The sequence below is a fragment of the Ursus maritimus genome, unplaced genomic scaffold (genome assembly GCF_017311325.1).
Source record: "Ursus maritimus isolate PB19 unplaced genomic scaffold, ASM1731132v1 scaffold_15, whole genome shotgun sequence".
Classification (NCBI taxonomy): Eukaryota; Metazoa; Chordata; class Mammalia; order Carnivora; family Ursidae; genus Ursus; species Ursus maritimus.
This window is the reverse complement of record NW_024423897.1, coordinates 21,901,174-21,924,894: the sequence shown is the minus strand read 5'-3', so window position 1 is coordinate 21,924,894 and position 23,721 is coordinate 21,901,174. Positions and strand designations below refer to the sequence as shown.

The 23,721-nt window shown below is 42.9% G+C and overlaps 1 protein-coding gene and 1 pseudogene across 1 annotated transcript; one reads left to right on the top strand and one right to left on the bottom strand.

The window, feature by feature from the left end:
• SLC36A3 (solute carrier family 36 member 3) lies at positions 1-23,721 on the bottom strand. The gene is made up of 10 exons (XM_008692729.1): positions 23,582-23,721; positions 20,476-20,566; positions 17,945-18,033; positions 15,160-15,255; positions 10,511-10,595; positions 9,336-9,554; positions 7,426-7,524; positions 6,882-7,048; positions 3,790-3,959; positions 1-269 (listed from the first exon to the last, which is right to left on the bottom strand). The coding sequence occupies exons 1-10, from the start codon at positions 23,719-23,721 to the stop codon at positions 1-3; spliced, it is 1,425 nt and encodes a 474-aa protein (XP_008690951.1).
• On the top strand, positions 13,615-14,746 carry LOC103664580 (annotated as a pseudogene).

The following is a 23,721-nucleotide window of genomic DNA, read 5'->3' as shown; positions in this document are numbered from 1 at the left end:
TTATGCATAGACACCTGTGGAGTTGGTTATGGAATGGTTGATGGGTTGGATCAACTCATAGAGGGCTTGGTATGTTCCAAATACACACCCCAAAAGGCCCAGGATGCTGATTATGATGTCCTTTGCAATGGTGACGCAGCTCATGTCTTCAGCATAAAAGGTGATGAGCTCCAGAAGGGGTGGGATGATGAGGGCCAGGGCACTGCTGCTCACGGAGCCCACAAAGGAGATGACCAGGTCCAGGCGGGGGATGAGGATGGCTGAGACACCTGCAGAGAGAGAAGAAATTTAGAATCACTGATTGTTCCTGCAAGAAAGAAGTTCAGAAACCAACCATTTCTTTGGAGCCTTATAATCCCACGGATGCCAGACCATTTTGGAAATGTGGGAAAGAGTCCCATTGCAGATATGAGCAGTAGGTCAGGCACTGTGGTTCTGGACTCCCCCCTCTGTTTTAAAAGCCAATATAGGGGCGCCTGGGTGGCTCAGTCGTTAAGCGTGTGCGTTCGGCTCAGGGCGTGATACCAGAGTCCTGGGATCGAGCCCCACATCAGGCTCCTTCGCTGGGAGCCTGCTTCTTCCTCTCCCACTCCCCCTGCTTGTGTTCCCTCTCTCACTGGCTGTCTCTCTCTGTGTCAAATAAATAAATAAAATCTTTAAAAAAAAATAAAAGCCAATATAGATGCTCTCCTTTTATGTTTTATCTATTGGGTTTTTCACATATAATGGTTATTAGAAAGGCTCCTCTACCACCTATTATCACCTTCTCATTAAAAAGATGGGAGAATCTAGAGTTCTGGAGGGAATGGGATGTGGCCAAGGTCACACATTCTCTGAGATGGGAATCCATCGAACGCCTGTCTAAGGCTCTTTCCACTCTCCTATGCTGCATCCCTTGTATATGAAAGAACTTGTACATCATAGGCGCTCTCACCCAGACACGGAATCTACTGTGAATTTGTACTACTCTACAAAATACAAACACTGTCTAGAAGCAAGAATGAATAAAAAACGAGAGATGGCTTTGTTGTCAGAATCTCAGCTACTTGTTTTCTTACTCCTAGAATGATTCTGGTAATTAAAAAGAACATAAAACATGAAGACAGCAATAGCTGCCCCCTCCGCATCTCTTCTAAAACACCATCTTCTTAAATCTTTTATACAGATGATGAACATACATCATGAATTTTCCAGGGGCGTCCAATTTCAATAATGTATGAATGAATAACTATACTACTTCTGTGATTTCACTTTGCATAACTGTATGATTTTCCTATGAACAAATTAGGGAAAAACTGTCCTGGAAAGCACTCATAGTAGCTCGCTGGATTTGAAGAAAACCTCACCTCTTTCTGAAATTGCTGCAACAAATCCAATCAGAGAATGAGAGAAACTCATCAACTCTCGCAGTTGAGAATTTGTCACCCCCTCTGATGGGATGGTTCCATCTACAGCTTTCCCTTCTCAGATATTTAATAAATTGTGCCTGGAGGAGGCACAGAGAAGAATCTGTTCTCCAGGAGATCTCACACTGACAGGGCAGAGAAAATATTTTAAAGGAAAGCTATAATGCAAGGTAGACTGGAGGAGTTCTCTATCAAGATCCTATTTGGTCATGCCAACTCACTGCTCACAGACTTTCCATGGCTCTCCATTTCCTGATCTCCTTAGCACAAGGTCTCTGACAACTTGGGCACTGCCAGGTCCTCTGGCTTCATGTTTTATCACTGCCCACTGTTTTTAGTTCTCCAAAGAGGCCATACGTAAGTACTTGCCTCAGATCTGTGCACAGCCTACTTCCTACACGTGGTACATTCTTCATTCTTCCTTCTACCTTCTACTTATGTCTAAGGTTTATTTTATTTTATTTTATTTTATTTTATTTTATTTTATTTTATTTTATTTTATTTTATTTTGGTGGAGGGGCAGAGGGAGAGAGAGAAACAGACCCACTGCTGAGGAGGTAGCCTGATGCGGGGCTCCATCCCAGAAACCTGGGATCATGAGCTAAACTGAAGGCAGACGCTCAACCAACTGAGCCACCAGGGGCCCCTATCTCTTAGGTCTTAACTGAGATATCTCTCCACTGGAGAGGACTCCCTGACCTGGCCTCAGCTAAAGTATAGGACCTTCTAATGTGTTCTCAGAGCACCCTCTTCTTATCTTAACCATCATAGGGTACATCATTAGGTACCATCTTAACATTCATCACAATGTGTTTAATTATTTCCTTGCATATATTTCTTACTCAACATGTCTTCTTTATTATTCATTATGGTATCCCCAGTGCCTGGCACAATGCCAGACATACAGTAGGTGCTCAGCAAATGACTGTTGAATGAAGGAAGGATAATGGAATTGACAGCCAAATAAAGGAGGAGGAAGGGGTCATCCGGCATATAACAGAAGCAGGGCCTGTCATTAGACGGTCAGCTCTGTCTAGCACTGCCTTTCCTGATCTCAGGTGGCCTGAACTACTCAGGTTTTCTCTTCAACTCAGACCCTTCCTATTAGGAATGATCTCAAAACAATAGAGCTACAGGTCCTTAATGTCTTGGTACAGACCGGAAACTCTGTAATACCTTAAGCCAGCAGGTGTGTTGTTTCTGCGTCTAGAAATCCACTGACGTGCAGCATAACATCTGATAGCATATTCTCCTGATGCAGGCTCCAACAATCACACGGTTTCTCCTGACCTTGAACCGAAACTGCATTTCCTCAACTTTAAACTCCAACTCCTGGAATCTTTAAGACTAAATTTTCTCTCTCTCTTGCACAATATACCACAGGTGTTTGAGGACAGATAAAGAAGTTCCCCAAGCCTTTGCTTCTCCAGGCAGAACGTCCCTAGTTCTTTCCCTCTTTCCTCATGGGGCACCTTTTCTGATGTTCTTTCTCTGGACATGCTTCAGAGAAAAAAGTCCCCAGCCCTGTTCATGATGTTTCCCAAACATCTACAACAGTGCCTAATGTAGAATGAATGAGTGAATCAATGAATGAAGAAAGCGTTAAGGAAGGAAGATGGGAGGAGGAGAGGAAAAAAGATTGCACCCAAAAAATGATCTCCAAGACTTTAACAATCAGCCCCTTGTTTTCTCCTACAGTTCAAGGCCACTTTATGATAAGGGACTTGATCTTAATTTATGACAGGAAGGAATACGGCACACGATGGAAAACAGGCTTAGGTGCTATACAACTTGTGCTCAATTCCCAGCTCTGTCACTTAGCAGCTATATGATTTGAGTGTGTTACCTAAACTCTCTAGGCCATTTTTCCTCAAGTTGGTAATATTATGTTGCTAGGCTGCCATGAGCAATGTCAGTATGGTGCCTGGCATCCAGCAGGCACATAAGAATATAGTTGAATGAATGGTACTTCTTTCTCCTATAAACCAGCCAATGGATACTTCCATGTGTAAGCCCATTTTTCAGGTGGAAAGTTGAGGTTCAGGGAGGTGAAGTATCTTGGCCAAGGTCACAAAGAAGATAAGTGGCAGAGCCAGTGATAGGGGAGTAGATGCCAATGTGACTAGCAGCCACAGCTTGGAGCGAAGAGTGCCCTTTTTTTTTTTTTTAAAGATTTTATTTATTTATTCGACAGAGATAGAGACAGCCAGCGAGAGAGGGAACACAAGCAGGGGGAGTGGGAGAGGAAGAAGCAGGCTCATAGCGGAGGAGCCTGATGTGGGGCTCGATCCCAGAACGCCGGGATCACACCCTGAGCCGAAGGCAGACGCTTAACCGCTGTGCCACCCAGGCGCCCCGAAGAGTGCCCTTTTATCCTACTCACAGGTCAGACAGACCAAGGCTGTGCGGACAGACAGGTCTATAAACAGTGTCCAGCTCTCTGACACCTGGGAGATGACAAAGGGGATGATGATCTCGGCTGGCACCTGGAACTGGAGGGCGTAGGTGAAGAAGATGCCGATGGAGTACATCAGCTTGACCGACTGGTACAGCCTGCAGGCAGATGGATAGGACGTGAAATTTGATGTGGCTCCTGGGCAGGGCCATTCAGGACTCATTCAATGCTCAGAAGCTGGTACCTGCCACTGAGTTACAGAACTGGCTCAGGCCTGACCTGCCATCAGAGCCACCTGGGAAGCTCATTAAAAGTACACATTCCCGGAGATTTGGATCCAATAGGCCTGTACAGGCCTATTATTCTTTTACTTTCTGGGTATTTATTCTTTTACTTTATTCTTTATTTACCTTATTCTTTTACTTTATTTTTTTTACTTTTACTTTTAGTCTTTAACTTTCTTAAAAAGTTCTATCTACATAGAGTAAAATTCCTAGTTCAAAAGTCATAGTGAAAATCTTCCCTCCCACCCTTGATTCCCATTCTTCTTTCCATAGGCAGCTCCTCTAATAATTTTCTTGTAGCGCTTTCAGAAAGAATCAGTGTATATAAAAGCTTATACCGAATGTAGGTAGACCTACACACACACCATAACATCCTCTACACACTACTAAGCTCCATTTTTGTTCATTCAATATTTCTTGGAGATTGTTTCTTATCAGTGACCTTGGCCAAGATACTTCACCTCCCTGAACCTCAACTTTCCACCTGAAAAATGGGCTTACACACACAGAGATTTGGCTCTTCTATTTATTAGCCGCTTGGTATTCCAATTGCATAGATAGTCTATAATTTTTTTTGACCAGTCCCCAATTAATGGGTATTTAGATTATTCCCAGTCTTTTGCTAGTAAACAATGCTGCAAAATACATTCTGTTACATAGATATCTATGCACATTAAACATACAACCTGAGAGGTAAAAATGCTGGCTAAAAGTATCTGTGATTTAAACTTTGGATAGCTATTGACATATTTCCCCTTTGTTGTCATAGCATATTGGAATGCTTGCTTCCCCGTGTCCTTGTCAAAACACAATGTGTGAACGCGTGTTGGTCTTTGCCATTCTGTTTTTTCTGGCATTTTATTGTGAGGGAAACAAAGTATTTTTTCAAATATATAAAATGGCATTTAAAAAATCTGCTTGTGAACTGTGTGCTCATGCCCATTTTTTTCTTGGGTTGTTGGTCTTTTTCTTATTGGGAAGGGGTATTTGTCTAAGGCTCCTCTGGGGAATCTGGTGGCCAGCCAGGTTCAGAGCAGATGTGAAGTTCTCATGCTACCTGATGCCCAGGTTTTCCAGCTGATGTCCCCCACAAGGAAAGTGCCCTGTCCAAGGTAGCCAATGGCAGCTTGAATGGCCCAGAATAGGAACAGCATATTAGAATGATATCCTACTTGCATAAAGTAAATTATGACTTCAAAGAAATTCCACATTATTACCCCACCTAGTCATTACCACAACACAATGAGGTGGGTTGGGCTGGTGGTATTTTTCTTATTTTATAGCTGTGGACTTGTGGGAAATGAATACCCTACCACTCTACTCACCTCTGAAAGAACCAGGCTGTGGGGAGACATAACAATGACAATAGCTAATACTTGACAAGTACTTACTATGTGCCAGGCATTTTTCTTTTCTTTTTTTTTTTTAAGCAGGCTCCAAACCCAGCATGGAGCCCAATGTGGGTCTTGAACTCGTGACCCTGAGATCAAGACCTAAGCTGAGATCAACAGTTGGACGCTTAACCAACTGAGCCACCTAGTTGCCCCTGTGCCGAACACTTTTCTAAGCAATATGTATATATTAAGCCAGTTAATCCTCACAGTCACTCCCCGAGATAACTCGACAGTCATTTATTTATGCTCTTCATTAATACTTCCCGTTCTTCCAGGCAGTGGTAGAATTTCACTTCCTTGCCCTTTAGATGAGATGTGGCCATGGACTTCCTCTGACCGATGAATTGCAAGCAGAGGAGATGTATGTCACTTCCCAGGGAAACCATTAGCAGCTTCACGGTGAGGGGCATGATTCACTGCGCTCTCTGCCATGGCAACATTTGAGGGAGTGGCTGTCTCATCATTCTGTGTCCTTGAGTGGGGATGGTGCAGAGCCGAGCCCCATCCACCCCATAATGGGCATGTAGCACAGGATTAAGCATTTGTGTGTGTTCAGCCATTGAGATTTTGGAGTCGTTTATTACTGAAGCATAACCAACCCTATACACATAGGCGTTAGTATAATCTCCATTTTCCTGACGATGGAAATGAGGTCTGCAAGATTAGGTAGCTTGTCCAAGGTCACGTAAGAACCAGGATGTGAATGCCTTTATTTAGCTTTAGAACCCGTGCTCTTCAACACTTGGCACTACTGACTGCTTAGTCGCAATGCACTCACTATCCTGACAGAATAACGATAATAGCTAACACTCGATGAATGCTGCGTGCCAGCCCCCCAGATGTTAGCTGGATGAATGAGTGGATGAGTAAATGAATGAGTGATCAAATGTAAGAACTCCAAACTAAATTCCAACTGGGGCATAACAATGGCAGCCTAGGTCCATTTCTGGAACTGGGGGCCTGAGTAGTGGTCCATCTGCAGGACCCTCGATCATTATTCTGGAGTTATACTTTTTGTTGTTGCTGTTTATGTTTCCCAAACACTCCCAGATCATTCTGTTTTAGGGTATTTGAACCATAGAGTCAGACAGGTTCAGTATTAAGTTTCAGCTTCTCACAAACAATGTGAGCTGGGAAAGCTCCATACAGCCTCTCCAAATAGCAACTTCTTCATCTAGTGAATGGACTTGATAATAATTATGCTAACTCATAGGGCTATTGTGAGGGCTTAACCAGATAATGCACAATGCCTGGATTAGTAAACCTACTAATAATCATCCTACTAATACTGGCAGTTAATATATGGTGCTAGTGACAATGCAAAGGAAAGCCACATTCTGTTGCTAACGCTCAGATCCCATGACTCTACTCCCCTCATCACCCCAGGCAGGCAGGGACATACCAGCAATTGGGCAAGTTGAGGGTGATGCTGGCCTGGGTGTTGGACCCAAACTTCATGTAGCCCAGTGTCCCCAGGCAGATGTAGAGGATGATGACAACGGACATCCCCAAGTACAGAACAAAAGAAAACTGTTGTGGATGCTTCATCTGATTTTTGAGAGGCAGAACCTAAAGGTAAAAAGGAGGTTGAGAAAGAAAAGGTAGTCAGAGATGTGGCCCCTCATGAAGGAGAAGGCTTCCCCTGTGGGCACAGATGTCCTTGTCCAGGTGGCCCAGGGTCAGGAAGGGCCACACTCCTTTTTATTTTCTTTCACTCTCTATTGCCAGGAGTGCCCTACTCTGGCTGGACTAATGAGTACATTTGCACTCAGTCTTCAAGGCTGAGTGGTGCATGGAGTGGTTGGTGCCCAGGACGGTCCTGATTTTCCCTTCTACCAGGAAAAGATCATATGCTGCACTTTTCATAAATACTTTCAGACATCTGGAACCACTGGCTTCCCCAGAGGGCACCAGGGACCATTCACCAAACCCCATATCCATCTTACCGTACCAACGCCTTCAAATGTGAAGATGGCTGTACCAAAAAACAGCAAGAAGGTCTTCCAGCTTGCCATCAAGGGGAGGCTGCTGGGATCTGGAATCTCCTAAAAGGAAGTAGAAGGGCATTGGTTTTGCCATAGTTTTAGATTTGTCCTCTAACTTTTCCTGGTAGAAAGTTGGCCCACACCTGCCATCAGCAGAGACAGTCATGAGCACCTGTGAGATAGCTAGAGCTGAATCAACCTTCTTATCTTTAAAAAGTTCTTGGGGCGCCTGGGTGGCTCAGTCGGTTAAGCATCCAAAGATTTTATTTATTTATTTATTTGACAGAGAGAGAGAGAGCGAGAGAGAGAGAGCGCGCGCATGAGAATGGGGAGCAGCAGCAGGAGAGGGAGAAGCAGGCTCCCCGCCAAGCTGGAAGCCTGATGTGGGGCTCCATCCCTGGACTCTGGGATCATGACCTGAGCCAAAGGCAGGTGGCCAACCAGCTGAGCTACCCAGGTTCCCAAGCATCCAACTCTCGAGTGTAGACCAGAAGTTCATTCCTTCTTAAGGAAACCATGGCATGTATTTACCACATTTTGATTTGCCACATTTTTACATGTAGGCCAAGTGGAACCCAGGGAGGAGAAGGGAGTTGCTTGAGGCTACTCTGCAAGGTAGTGGCCCAGCCCAGATGAGAATTCAGGTCTCCTGTCTTCCCATTCTCCAATGCCTCTTTCTCATTACTTCTACTACAGCAGCAATGTGCATGCAGAGAGAATGGTTCTTTTAATAGACTCCTGTGGTGGGCAAAATAATGGCTCTTTCCCAGAGATGTCAGTGTCCTAGCCCCTGGAACCTATGAATCTGTTATGTTACCTGGCAAGGGAGAATTAAGTTTTCAGACTGAATTCAGGTTGCTAATCAGCTGACCTTAAAAGAAGGAGATTATCTTGGGTCATCTGGGTGGGTCCAATGTATTAACAAGGGTCTTTAAAAGTGGAAGAGGGGATCAAAAGAGAGAACTAGAGAGATGGTGGCATGGGAAAGACTCAGCCTTGTATTGCTGACTTTGGAGATGGAAAGTCGCCATAAGCCAAAGCATGTGATCGGCCTCTAGAACCTGGAACAGGCAAGAAAACAGATTCCCCCATAAGCTTCCAGAAAGAAACCCAGCCCTGCTGACACCTCAACTTTATCCCAGTGAGACCTCCAGAACTGTAAGATAAATTTGTGTTGTTTTAAATGGCTAGATTTGTGATAATTTGTTACAGCAGCAATAGGAAACTAATATAGCCCCTAAGACTTTCAGATTCAAAGAAATGAAGCTATAATGGTGGAATTTCAGGGCCTGTGATAATAGCAAAGCACGGGCTTGGGAGGCAAACTGATGGGAATTAGTGAAAAAATTAATTTCTGCTTATCAGTTTCCTTGTCTATAAGCTGAGTACTTACAAAATATAAAACATAAAATAGTATCACTGGAAAGATTCAATGAGTTAATGTATGTTAAGAACTTGACACCAAGTAAATAAAATTTCTTTATCATACATGCATCCCTTGTCAACCTACCACTGTTACAACTTTTGTTGGTTATTAGTTGAGGTTTATTTCCCCGAGTGAATGTGACCTCTATGAGAGCAGATATGCCACCAGTTTCACCTACCGCCGAATCCCAGGGCCTTGCACCATGCCTGGATCACAGAAGGTATTCAATAACTAATTGTCAAATGACTCACTGTTATCCAGCGTGACGACAATGATGATGATGTCAATTAGCTCTTATAGCTTGTGGGGCCAAAGCGTTCACGGATGTCACTTTAGCAGGTGCTCCTCAGAGCCGGTCACCTTCCTCACCTTCACCTGCCCATAATGATACTAACCTTCCCCAGGTGTCTTAGAACCCCTTCTGTAGTCGGTTTCAGGCACAGACCTGTATAATATACTCAAAGATGAGAGCCATGCTCCCCAGGGTGGTGACGTTGGCCAGCGTCGAGAAGATGGACAGCATCCTGAGGTTCTGGATAAATACCAACAGGACCAGGAAGGGCAAGATTGTCAGCATGTAGAAGCGAATGTCCAGGATGGGGGTCAGCACCAGGATCTTCCTGGGTTGGCAGTTGTTGGAGGTCATGTGGGCTTCTTCCACCATCTGATGTAGACATAATGAGGGGCAGTGGAGTTAGAGTTGTCAGATTAAATACAAAACACCCAGTTAAGTTTCTATCTCAGATAATTAACAAGTAACTTTTTAGTAAAGTACGTCCCAAATATTCTGTAAGACATACTCATAGTTAAAAAAAAAATTGTTGTGTACCTGAAATTCCAATTTAACTGGGCATTGTGTGTGTGTGTGTGTGTGTATTTTTTGTTTTTTTTTTTTGTTTTTTGCCAAATCTGGTGACCCCAACTGTGGTGCCCATGACTGTGACAATAAGAAACCCTCAGAATCTTAAAATCTCCTTTTGTCATCTTACCCAACCTCTTCTTCCCTGTCAGATGATTTCCTTTCATATACTCAGAGAATGGAAGTTGATTACACAAGAATATCTTCTCTAACTTTAGATAGCCCTTAAAGTTAGAAAGCTCTGAATACTGAGCAAAATCTATCTGCTTGAATATTTCATCCACAACACTTGTCATAGTTCTGGCTGTTTGAATGCACAAAACCAATTATGCTCCCTTTATTCCATGAAGCCGAGAAAGAACGCTATGATTGATTCATAATGCCTCTTGGGAATGCAATGAGGGCAAGATTGCAGCTTGTTTGTCTCATATTTAGTTGGTTGTCTTCTATGTGACAACCTGAGATACCAAAAGTGAATCTCACCAACACTTTTCAGGCTAAAAATTCTCAATTATTTCTGATTGGACATGATTACAAGCCTCTCTTTCCATCCTGGCTACCCTCCTCAGATGTTGCTTTGGCTTCTCAATAATCCTCTTAATAAGTGATTTCCAGGACTGAGAGAACTCCCAAGTAGTCTGATGCGGAATGACAAATGAAACCATCTCCTCCCAAGATCTGAATGCTATGATTTTGCTAATGCAGCCCTAGCAGCGGAATGTCTGCTTTTCTCCCACTCTGCCCAGAAAAGTCCTCTTCACCTGTTGTAAGTTGTCTGCCATAAACATAAAATAAACACTGCAGAATCCCAGCTGGGTGGTGATTAGTAAGAAGCTGACAGTGTACCTGAACAGGAAAAGAAGAGACAGCCAGAGGGAGAAAACAAATTAGTTTTTTAAATGTATTTCTTTTTATTTTTTGAAATGATTATTTCTGTTGTTATTATTTTTAATACTTAGCTACATTTTCTTATTTTGAAAATTTTCAAGCCTACAGAAACAATTGAAAGACTGGTATAATTAACATCCATATGTCCTTTAACTAAATATGCTAATTGTTAACTTTTGGCCCTGATTATATAAATACGTACGTGTATGTGAATGCATGTATTCATCCACACACACATCCATTCTTTTTCAGACCCACCTGAAGGTCAATTGCAGATATTATAATACTTCAACCTTAACTCCCTCAGCATATCCCTCTTGAGGCTATGATATCCAGAAAATCAACTTTAATGTCCTCAAATATATAGTCCATATTTTAAATGACCCAATTGTCTCCAAAATATCTTTTAAGGTGTTATTTATTTTTTGGATCAGGATTTAATCGAGGTTTATATATTGCATGTAGTTATGTCTCTAGTCTTTATCCATGTAGACAAGCCCTGTGAACATCCACATTCTTTGGTTTTCCATGACATTGGTTTTTTGGGCAAGAATTCAGGCCAATTGTCTTGTAGAATGTCCCACACCGTGGACTTGGTGATTGCTTCCTCATGATTAGATTCAGGTAAGTATATTTGGCAAGCATACCACATAGGTGATTTTTGGTACTTTTCCCATAATATTGGGATGCCCATGGTGTCCTGTGGCTCCACTGCGATGACAAGTGTCAGACATCTCTATTGCAAATGCACATTCCCCTCATAATTTGGAAGTAAACTTTGAGATGGCATGAATATCCTGTTCCTCTCCAACCAAGGGTTTTAACATTCCTTGGTGATCCTTGTCTGAATCAGTTATTTCATCGGTGACAGGGTGATGGTTTTCTTATTCTATCTGACATTTTTTCTAAATTTATCAGTTGGCATTTAAGAAAGATACATTCTTCCTCTTTTTTGGTATCACAAAAAAAATCTCACATTAATTTTTAAAATTTAGCATATTATACTCTATTATTGTCATTATTGTTTTGTGTTCTTCAATTGTCCCAAATTTGGAGATGCATTTGTTGTTTAAGAGAACAAAAATATGTTCCTCTACTTAGATTGGTTTAGACGAGATTGGGTGCGTTCAGGGTAGTATGGCCTTAGATCAGTGGTTTTCAAAGTTGGGTAGCAGTACCACTTGCATCAGAATTACCTGAGGTTTATGCAAAAAATACAGATTCCTGATTCTCGTCAGGAACCTATCAAATCAGAGGCTCGGTGGTATCATGTGAGACCAGGATAGAGATGTTTTCTCTCTTTATTATGGAATTTTTCAAACATATACAAAAGAAATGACAATAATCCATGACTCCTCATCTGCCAATCCCAGCTTCAACAATTATTAACTTTTTGCCAGTCCTCTTCTATTCCTTTACCCCTACCACACACATGCTTATTTGTTGGAGTATTGGTAGCAAACTAGAGAATTAAAAGCACTTCATCTGTAAATAACTCCATACGCAACTCTAATAGATAAGGACATATATATATTATGTATACAGCATGCCATTATCACCCCTTGCAAAATTAGTAATAATTTCTTTATATCATTTAATAATAGTCCATATTCAGATTTCTCTAATTGTCTTAAAAATATCTCTTTTACTGCTGGTTTCTAAACAAGTCTATACATTGCATTTTGTTATTACTGCTGTATCTCTTAAGTTTTTAAAACTGCTACATTCCCCTTGCTCTGCTTTCTTTTTTTCCCTTGCAGCTTTTAACTTTTTAGGGGGTGTTGATGATACCAGATAATTTATCCTATAGTATGTTCCACTTCCTGGATTTGGTTGATGACTTCTTCATAATGTCAGTTAATGTGTTTCTCTATCCCCTGTGTTGCCTGTAAACTGATATTAGATCTAGCATCTTGACTAGGTTGAAGTTCTTTATTTATCTCTCTGGCAAGGATATTTCCGTGATGACACTCTGTACTCCGTACTGTATCCCATTAAAAGACACACTGTGTCTGGCAATCGCATGTCTAGACATGAGATGCTATGATTACCCGCGGTCAGGTGGTGTCAGTGTTGTCTTCCTTTATAAAGTTTCCCAGTGACTTTTCACTTACTGGCTTGAACATCCGTTGATGATTGTTGCCTATATCAAGCTCCCAGGTATCCCTTAGCATGCTAAAAATTACAAGTCATTGTTTAAAATATGTTCCCAACTCTTTTTCAGTTACTGGGCCTCCCAAGAAATGGTACAATGTAATGGGTGGGAGCTAGATGCTCAGGATTCTAGTTCTTGCTCTGCCACTAAATTCCCATGTAACGTTGGGCAGTTTTATTGCCCTATCTGGGCTTTATATTTCTCCATTGAATAGGCGTGGATATAGTGGCCTCTAAGGACCCTTCTTACCCAAAAGTTTTATTCAGGGGGTCATAGAAACATAAACCTTGGTGAGAAAGGATGAGCGCTTGTGAGTCATTCATTATTACTGCCCCATGACCTCACCTGTCTGATAATCAGTGTCTCCTGATCAAGAGAGTGATGACCTACTCAGAGTCCCAAGAGAGGAGCTGCAGAAGGGATTTTGGCAGCCACAATACTGACTCACTACCACCTGAAGGGCTCTGCTGGGAAAGGCTGAAATGTTAGGTTTGGGTCAAATTTCTGTGCAACCACTATCTATACTTGTTTGTGTACATGTTATTTTTTTTTTCCTTATGAGCCTTGGTCATCTCATATTTCCAGGACAATGAAGACCCTCCCTGCCTATCTACAAAGTCAAGGAGATGATTAGAGGAGCTAAGACACAGAAAGCATCTTGTATATGAGACACTTTTTATCAAGCAAGGGAGCAAGCCTGAATGTTCACCATTAGAGGAAGGCTTAAATGAAACTATGGCACATGTCCCCACTGAGGAACATCGTGAGCCTTAAAAAATAATCAGGTAAGCCCAGCACCATCCTTAGCTGCCACAGGACACCATGAAGCTGCTGCCAGTCTTGGAGCCTAGAGACAAGTCCAAGGAAGCAACATGATACACCTTGACCAACCCCTGCCCCCAACCCCGAGACAGCTCCTGTGCTCAGGTTGGCCACAGTCACTCATATTTACCCCCAGTTAGTGATGCCAGAAGAGGGAAGCTCTTCATTGTTGGGGGAGCAGATCCAAGCAAGAGCTTCTCAGATGTGCACAGCACAGGTCCAGGAACACACCAGTGGGATGTAGCCACCCTGGAGGGCCTCTTGCCCCATTATAAGCATGCCAGCTTATGCACCTCATAGCATCTGAGTGTTTGGAGGTGTTGACTAGTCAGGAGACTGAAATTGCCTACAAGTTCTGAATCCTGAAACTAGGACTTTGGGACCGTGTCGGAGGAAAGCAGCAACCCCCTCCCCTGCACCATCCCCAAGAACATTCCACACATCATCTGCAGCCATTAGAAACCAGTTGTATGTCTTTGTGGGTGGAGAGAGAGGTGCCCAGCCCATGCGAGCTGTGAAGTATGTGTTTCACACAGACACTCTGACCTGGTCACAGGCAGACACACTTGGAAAACCTCCATCCCTGTGGCATGGTCATGTGATGGAGGCAGCAGGGGACAAAGCTCTTCATCCATGGAGGCTTGGCAGGGGACAAATTCTATGACAACGTCCATTGTACTGATATAAGTGACATGAAGTGGCAGAAGCTAAGTCCCACTGGGGCACCTCCCATAGGCTGTGCTGCCCACTCAGCTGAGGTTGTGGGGAAACACCTGTATATCTTTGGAGAGGTGATGCCCCTAGGGGCACTGGACACTATGTACCAGTATCACGTAGGGAAGCAGCACTGGATGAACCTTGCTTAAATTTGAAACTTTTCTACCACCTGGATGTTCCGATCATTCTATGTGTGTCATTCCATGGCCAATGATGTGTACTTCTGAGAAAGAAGATTCAAATTCTCTCACTCTGAACTGTGATACTGAGAAAGGGGCTTCCGCTGACAAAGGAATGACCCAAGGTGGTGACTCGCATGAAGAAAGTCAGACTCACACAGCTCTGTTTTGCATTTGGTGGGATGAATACAGAAGGGGAGATCTATAGTGATTGCATTGTGACCGTAGTTGACTAATAAATCCCATATTCTTATTAAATGACAAAAAAAATAATCAGGTAGATTTCTATGTCCCAGTGTGGAGAGAAATTAGAGACATATTGTTAGATGAAAGGGCAAATTTCAAAAACAAAATTATAATTAGTGTACAAGAAAATGCAAAATGAAGTCTGTATTTCCACTCACACACATATTTTCACATAAATGCAGAGACAAAGAGTATTTACTAACTAGGTATCGGTGGTTACTTATTGGGTGAAGAGTGGGATGGGGATGGAGTTATCAGAGAAGATTCTCTGTATTGTTCGATGGTTTGTAATAACAACACACACCCTTAACCCTGTGTAACTAGGAACAAAGGAAGATCAGGTGAGGATTATTATTGTTCTTACTACTCCCACCACTACTACTACAACATCTATGAATACTACCTGCCCCACACCGAGTGGGTCCTCAGCCAGGCGTTTGGGCAGGTTTCCAGGCTGTACATCATGGCCTCTCCGTAGTTCACAAACGTCTTTTGCAATCTAGGGAAAGTGCAAACAATGTATAACTTAAAACATTTTTGTTAAAGGTTACTTTACTACCAAAGTGAGTCATTATTATATATTCCGTGTGTTAGCACGGAACATTCTGGAAATTTTCTAGCAATGGTATTAACAAGATAATATTTTATAACACACTTTTACAACTTTCAGGAGACTGCCTTTTTTTCTTTTTTGTAGTTGCTTTCTTAAACACCAGTATTTAAGTGAAAAAAGATTTTTAAGGACACAGTAGCTTTGCATTGACTTTAGTCTACAAACCAAGAAAGAGTGGTCATGAAAGGTGTGAGGTGTGCAAACTTAGTCAGGGGGAGGAGGAAGTAGAAGAAAGGGAATGGGTATTGCCAAGCTAGTGATGGTTGTTCTTGGACTTTATTCCCTCCTTCCCACTGCTGAGGGTGTTGGAACATTTGAGATGCCTGCCTCAGACCAGGTCCCATGCAAACATGGTACATAGGCTCCTGCCTAGTCCTCCCGTAGGAAGTGACACCCAAGTTGCATTCTGTCTTGTCCCTCTGCCTTAGATGGCCCTTCCTAAGGGTGGGGAAGGCCCTACTGAGGAACCGTCTGTGAACAGTGGGAGCAGCAGCAGGTGGCTGAGGGATGGATCCCCACTGCTAACTGCGTGCTTGAGGGGAGTAGTTGGGAGAGGGAAAGAGNCCCAGACTTGGGTCTTGGTTTTAAATCCCAAACCGCCCCCCCACCTTAAAAGGCTGAGAGACCTTGAGCAAGTCTCTTTAGACTTCTGAGCCTCAGCATTTTTCACACACAGTCTGGGTTTGGGGGAGGAGACGGTGAGCAATGAATATGGAGACATGCTGGAAACATGGCATAATTCTATTTTTATTATTGTTCATTGTGCTTGACATTCCCATACAAATGAGGTCACATTGCATAGGAGTGGCAAATTCATTAGTCTGAGGGTTACAAATTCAAAAGATATGGGGCCAGTGAGGTATCAGTGATATGGGGAGAAGGGCTGGTGTACCACAGAAGGGGGAGGAGTAGAGACCATGGCAAGCCCCTGGCACACATCCTGTTGTAAGAGGGATCGACCAGGACTCGGTTCTCCCTGAGCAATGAAGGAATGAGATCCCAAAGATGCCAGATTGTCTAATTGGCAAGGAGAAGGTGGAGTTTGGTTTTTTTCCTAATGTGAAACCTCCAGGTTTTTAAACATAGGCTAGAACAAAAACAAAACAAAAATTGCGAAGCTCTTGGGTCATCAGTCGGTAACCTCTACATTAGAAAAAAACAAAAACAAAAACAAGGCATCAAAAAAAAAATCAGGGGGCACCTGGGTGGCTCAGCCAGTTAAGCATCTGCCTTCAGCTCAGGTCATGATTTTGGGGTCCTGGGATTGAGTCCTGCATCAGGTTCCTTGCTCAGTGGGGAGTCTGCTTCTCCCTCTGCTCCCCTCCAACCCCTCATGCTCTCTCTCTCCTGAATAAATAAAATCTTTAAAAAAAATCAGGAAAAGACTTATCAAGAATGGCTTAGGCATCAGAAACATACAAGGTGATATAATTGTCCCAGCAAATGTGAAGGGAGAGAAGATTTGCAGAATGGTTGGAATGGATCCCACAGGCCTTAGAATACTGGCTCGGCCACTTCCTAGCTGTGTGACCCTGAGCAAGGCATTTAATCCACCTAGGTCTCAGTTTACTCATGTGTAAGATTGGGATAATAATAGTGCCTGCCATAAAATTTTACTGTAAGGAGTAAATAAAAGAAGGCTTGTAAAGCTCTGGCCATGCACCTCGCACATGTAATCGTGCAATACATTTAATTGTTGAATAAGTAAATGCTCTTAAAAGTGTTTTGCAAGCTGGAAAGTGCCCTACAAGTTAGGTGTGACTGATGTATATTCCAGGTACACCTGTTTGGGTTTGATAATTTGGCTTTATGAGGAATTTCAATTACTATCTCTACTTTGACCTATGGGGAGTTCCTGCATATCTACAAGGACCCCTTTCAATTTGCGTGCTTCCGGAGCAGCTAAGTGTTGCAGATAGAGAGCCACCAGGCAGTTCATTGTAAGGTATTACTAATCACCCATGAATTGTTGGTTTGTAAATACGAAACTCTCAGCAATGTTTGTCTTCATTGGATTTTGTCTTCTCTTTCAGGATTTTTTTTTTTTTTTTGCGTTTAAGTTTCCGATATGGAAACACTGAGTATTGTATGTATGCTTTATTAATGACTGGAGTCATTGTGAATTATTCATTTCAACTATGTTTTTTGCTGTTACCGAGTGGTTCCAGAAAGGGCTTACCTGGAACAAATTACCCTTACAAGGTGTGTGTCTTGGAGTTGGGGGGAGGGTGGGCGTGGGGAGATAAGAGGGAAAGAAGGGCATCCTAAGTATCTCGCATATTCACAGTAGTTTATAGAGCATGCTTCCATCTTTTATCGTTATTGATCTTTCCAGGTACAGCCATTTAGGGTCAGAGGGTGCAGGAACTTGACAGTCATCCAGCAGGTTAGCAGAGTTGAGCTGGGACCTAGGAGTTTCCAGTTGGGATTGTAACACCCTCTCCACCACCTCTACAGAACCTAGAGCAGTAAGTGCGGTGGCTGGAGAAGTGGCTGGTTAATTGGGTCAGTGGCCAAAGGAAACTCAACACAGATGGGACCTGGCATTGGGGGGAGAGAGAGGCGGGATTCTCACCTCTGACTGAGGTGATGGGCGCAGTTCAACAGGATGACCATGCAGTGCACAGTGAGGATCCCGATGGCCAGCAGGCTGATAGGACCCACCTGGAGGGAGCCATACACTGGTCCTTCCCATAACTGGCCCTCTCCCAGTCTGAGAGCTAGGGCCCCTCTCATCATAAAGCTGCCTCTGGGATGGAGGTCCTTGCCTGAATGTCCTTGTGCCCCTAAACACTCTAGTTCGAATGCCCTTCTTAACATCACTGCAAAGTAGTTGGCCAATCTCTGCTAGGGTGCTTCCCATGACTACCCCACCACCTCCACAGACAGCCCATGCCTTTCCTCATCTGCCTTGGGTTCTGCCTTCTAGATGCTTCTTTCCTTTTTCACACTCCAATCCTCACCTCCTCCAAGATACTTGAAGACCAAGGTTTCTCTTAGGACTTGGTTCTCTTCCTCTAGCATAGAGTTGCCAACGGGGACATTAGTGATATTTTGGACCAGATGATTCTTTGTTGCGGAGGCCTTCTTGTGCATTGTAGGATGTTCAGCATATTCGTTGGCCTTTATTCAAGGGTCAGCAGCAATCCCTTTCCCCATGAGTTGTGACAACTGAGAATGCCTCTAGACACTGTAAATGTCTTGGGAGGTGTGTGTGCAAAATTCCCGTTGAGAATCATTGCTCTAGTATGTCTAATTTGTCATTAGCCCTATTATTTTTTAAAGATTGTACATATTTAAGGTGTACAACATGACAATTTGACATACATATACATAGTGAAATGCTTACTGCTGTCAAGCTAATAAAACTATCTTATCCTCACATAGTTTCCATTTTTTGTGTGACGAGATTAAAAAACAGAACTCATTATTAATCCTAATCTCTCAGATATGATCAGAGGAACATAGAGGAAAGAGGGACTCCCTCATCTCCTCTGTGCTGGACACTTGTGCCTTTATAGATGTGACCCGATGTAACATTATCACAAAGTTACAAATGAGAGATCAAGAGCACCCCTAGATTTTGCTAGACCATAGCCTCCATATAACAGAGACTTCTGACCTTGTTACTTCTACATTCCCAAGGCCTAAGAATGCACATAGTAGGTGCTCAGTATGTATTTCTCAAATAAATTATGGTCAGAAGTTCTGGTGGGAGATGAAGGGCAGAGAAATCATTGAATGATTCTTAGGAAGCAAAAATGAGAGGACAACAGAGCTATCTTCAACAGCTAATTCCACAGTGGCAAAGACAGTTTGGCTGAGGGCCATGTGGTAATAATACTCTTCAGAGGTTCTAGAACCCTGAGGATTTCAAAAGGGGAGAGTCTCATCTAGTGGGGTCGTAACTGCCACAGATTGCAAGTCTCGTCAGGAGAAGCCAGAGTCTTGTCATGCCTTCTTTTGACATGCGGGCCACTTACCAGGCCTGGAGAGAAGGAGAAATTAGCATCATCTAAATGGAAATCATATATTTGGCATCAAGTCAATTCCATAGACATGAATTGGGACTTCCTGTGTGTCAGTCTCTATAGCACATACTGTGAGGAGGTGTAAAAATACATCAGAGAGTTCCTGCCCTCAGGGCTTTCAGGTAAGTGAGGAAGGTTGGTATTCAAAAAATTGTGTCTCTTTGTAAGAATTCTGTAAGAATTCTGGGTGAGGTAGATATAAGTTCTAGAAAAACACAAGGGGAAGGTGGGATTAATTTTAATAGGAAACAGTTAAAGTTTCACAAAGGAGGCAGATTTCAAAAGACAGAAACAAGGGAGAAGGAACAGAAGCCGAGAGAGAGGCGGGATGACACAGGGTGTCAGGGGACTGGAAAGGCCTTCACTACCCTCCTCTTCTCTGTCTCTCCTCCTCTCCCAGCCACTTTCTTGGTTAACCTCATGGTTTGAAACAAGAGCCAGTGCTCACATGTCTGCAGGGACCAGGCTGCTAAGGTAAATGAATGAAATGGGACGGGTACAGTTCTAGGGACTGGGGTGGACTATGGCGAAGTGGATTGCATACCAGTATGTGAGTATGGTGGATCTTTAAGAATAGTGCTGATGTGGGGGAACTGGATGAAGAGGGTCAAGAGGTACAAACTTCTGGTTATGAGATAAACAGGTACAACGTGATGACCATAGTTAATACTGCTGTATGGTATGCCTGAAAGTTGCAAAGTACATGATAAATAGTATATATACATGTAGGTGAAGAGATGGATGTTAACCAAACTTATTGTGGTAATCATTTTGCAATATATGTATACCAAGTCATTATGTGGTACACCTTAAGCTTATATGGTACTGTATGTCATTTATATCTCAATAAAACTGGGGAGGGGAATAAGAGTAATGACCTGTCTCCTCTAGGAACACTCCCTTTGGCTCCAGGCTGGCTCCAGTAAATTGATGCCAAGAGGCACGTTTCTTATTGCAGAGGGTACCCCCAAATTGCTCATTGATAAACAGTGCAGAGGTCTTAGGGGCCCACTACCTCTTTCCCTCTTTCCCCCAAATGGGTAAACCTAGTTTCCATTGTACAGGTCCCTCTTACCAATAAGCCGGCATTTTTCATGGCCAACGGAAGCCCCAGGAGCCCTGTGCCGATGTTGCATTTCAATAAATGGATCAATGTTTGCATGATCCTATAGGGGGAGAGTAGGGAGACAAGAGGGTATGTTAGTGGACAGGAAAAGTGACCCAAAGCTCAGGTCCTTCCAGCATCTCCAGCACACTCTGTTGGGAAGAGGGACAAAACCAAATGAAGTGGACCCTGGAACATCTGATCCAGGGCTGGTGCTAGTTTAGGTGACCTACCAAATATTTAACACACAATAGACTCTAATGAAAAGATTAACAATTGCTACCATTCTGGATAACTCCCTAGGAGCCGTTTATGCATTAATTCATCCAATGATCTCTTTCATAACTCATTCACTCACATAATATTTATTGAGACCTACTAGCTGCTTGGATTTTAGATGAACAGTGAACAAAATTAATAGTAATTTTCTCAATTTCTAGAGTAATTCTTGATGCCAGGTCATTTATTAATTTCACTCACTGGTTTTAGTTCACTTCATCCATTTACTCAACCAACATTCCATGAACTATTTCCATGCTCTGCATTGGATACAACTTAATAAGAATTGTTACTGTGCCTACAGAATGCTTATTATGTGCCTGGCAGGGTGCTGGGTACCAGGGTTCTAAACACTCTCCATGCCTGTGCTCCTGCCCAGGCACCACCCATCCACTGGGAAGGGGGAAGGTGGGACAGGATCAGGAAAAAATATTCAAGAAGGAACTGAAAAAAATGAAAATCTGAGTGCAAGAGCAATGAACTCAGGGTAAGGAGCCCTGAGTTCCGAGTTCTAGCTCTGCCATTAACCTATGAAGTTTGGTCACTTCTTTGGAAAGACCCTTAGCTGCTTACATCTTCTGTCTCTTCATCTGCCAAAAGAGAGAGAGAAGAAAGGAATAATTCTTGCCCTTACTTCCAGGGAAGTGGTTAAGAATCTGAAGAGGTAATGACATGCTAAATCTTGGAATCATGAAGTACTTCTAAGATGTGAGGCAATCACCACCACCACCACCATCATCACCATCCTCTTCACCATCTGCATCACTACCACCTTCGGTCTGACCTTATGGTGCTCACCTCCTAGAATGACTCCCTTGAAGGGGAAGCTGAGCTGGGTTGATAGAAAAAAGGCAAGTAAGGGCTGGTTTAAGCAGGTAGAGGTGTCCCCTCCTCCTGGAATAAAAGGGACCTTGAGGAGGCCATTGAAGGTACCTCCTTGTGCAGTCTTAAAACTGTCTAGAGGAAGCCTACCTTTGGTCACAGAGCGAGTCCCTTAGAGACCGTGCTCATGTCTCCAGGCCTTTGTCCCATCGGTTAGGGAGTTAGGGCTGTGTCCAATTTTACTGTTCAAAACCGACCTGGAAGAGGGTTGGGGCTAAGAGAACAGGGTAGGCTGTTAGGACCCCCTGACTTCCCGAATCTTCATTATTTTGGTCTATTCACCTGAGGATGGCGGGAGGGGCACCTGTTTTCCCTTCACTCCAAGAGGCCATTTTTATGGCTTTATTTCTTTGTAACTGCAATTACTGGAAAATATCTCAAAGCAAAAAACAAAACAAAACACTACTTTTTATGTTTTGTCAATTTCTTGGTAGTGATTTCTCCAACAGATGTGCTCTTCTCCCCCTTTCCTGCCCTCTGTCCTTCCATTCCTTACTTCTTGCCCACAGCAGTGTCTTGTCCAAGTTGGATCAGAGCTCCTGGAAAAGATGAGACCAACTTTTGGAGAAGCCAGGTGCACTAGCTAATTGCATTATAGATCAGGGCCTTGGAGAGTAAAACACAGGTTAGGATTTAAAAAAAAAATAACTTTTTTTTCCTTGAGAAATGACACATTGCCATCATAAAACAAAATACCAAAATTTCACTAATTGGAAATAACCACTGTTAGCATTTTGACTAGCATTCCTCTGGGCATTTGTTTTTAAAGGTACACACTTTGACACATGCAGAACCATTATAATATTGTATCCTAAATTAATTTTCTTTATGAATAGTATGTCCTACACATTTTCCACAAACAGATTTCCTTCATCACTTGCAATGACCGTATTGCATTCTACTGTATGTGTACCATACTTTATTTAAATAATGTCTTATCATTTCCAAATTGTCAATAGTATAACCCATGCTTCAGTAAAATTGTCATGCATGCATACCTGTGTTATTCTCTCATTAGGAAAAATTCCTAGAAGTGGTATTTATTGATCAAAGGATATACGTATTTGTATCTGTGCTTAAGAAATACCTAAGTAACACACAGTATGAAATTCAAAAGGTAAAACAAAAACAAGAACCAAAAACCATATCAGTGAATATAAATCTCTCTGCCTCTCGGTCTCCCAATTCTCTTACCCCCAAACCGCCACTGCTTACAGCTCTGTGTGTGTATATGTGTATACTTTCAAAGGAAGCATATGCCAAGTAAGTATTTGTGTATTTTATATAAATAGGTGTTCGGATTTGACATACATTACAACATCGCCATTTGGAAAGGTACCAGTTTAATTCTTCCTAGAAGGACAAGCGAGGGCATTTCATGATGTCCTTATCCACACTGGCTATTGCCATTTACAATCTCATTACACCCAAGGTTATTATCTGATCTGATTACTGGATAATAGTCTTATTGGCAATAAAGTTCTAAGAAAAAGTTCCATGTGTCTGAGTTTATAGCAGTAAAAGTGAGGACATGGGCCTAGGTGGTGACCTTTTGTTCCCTGGGTAGGTTTGTAGGAAGGAGGGAGGGAGGGAAGATGAATAATAGCAGATGCAGAGAGAGAGGACAGCAGTCTAAAACTATGAAAGGGCAAGCAGCCAGCCTATGATAAAAATTGTCCCTAGAATCAAGCTCATGTTGGGATGGCTACTCTATTTGGGTTCTCTGCAAAAACTAGGAGATAAGCCCATAGCCACATGATCAACCTTCTTAGATTCGGCTTTCATCTTTCCTCCATGCATCTCCTGTTCAGTGGGGCTAAGGGTGTAAGGAAGAGAGAAGTAGGCAGATGTGGCCCAGAGCTGTGATGGCAGCAGCACCTGACCTCAGGTCTGGAAGGACAATGCGGCCACTTACGACAATCCATTGGCTTCCTCAGCAGGATGGATGTTCTCTGAAGCAACACGGCCCCTACTCTCCGAGAGTGACTTGGACCCATTGTCCAAGGAGCTGGGACCACTGCTGAAGTCCTTTCCAAGCAGTGACGTCTTCAACAT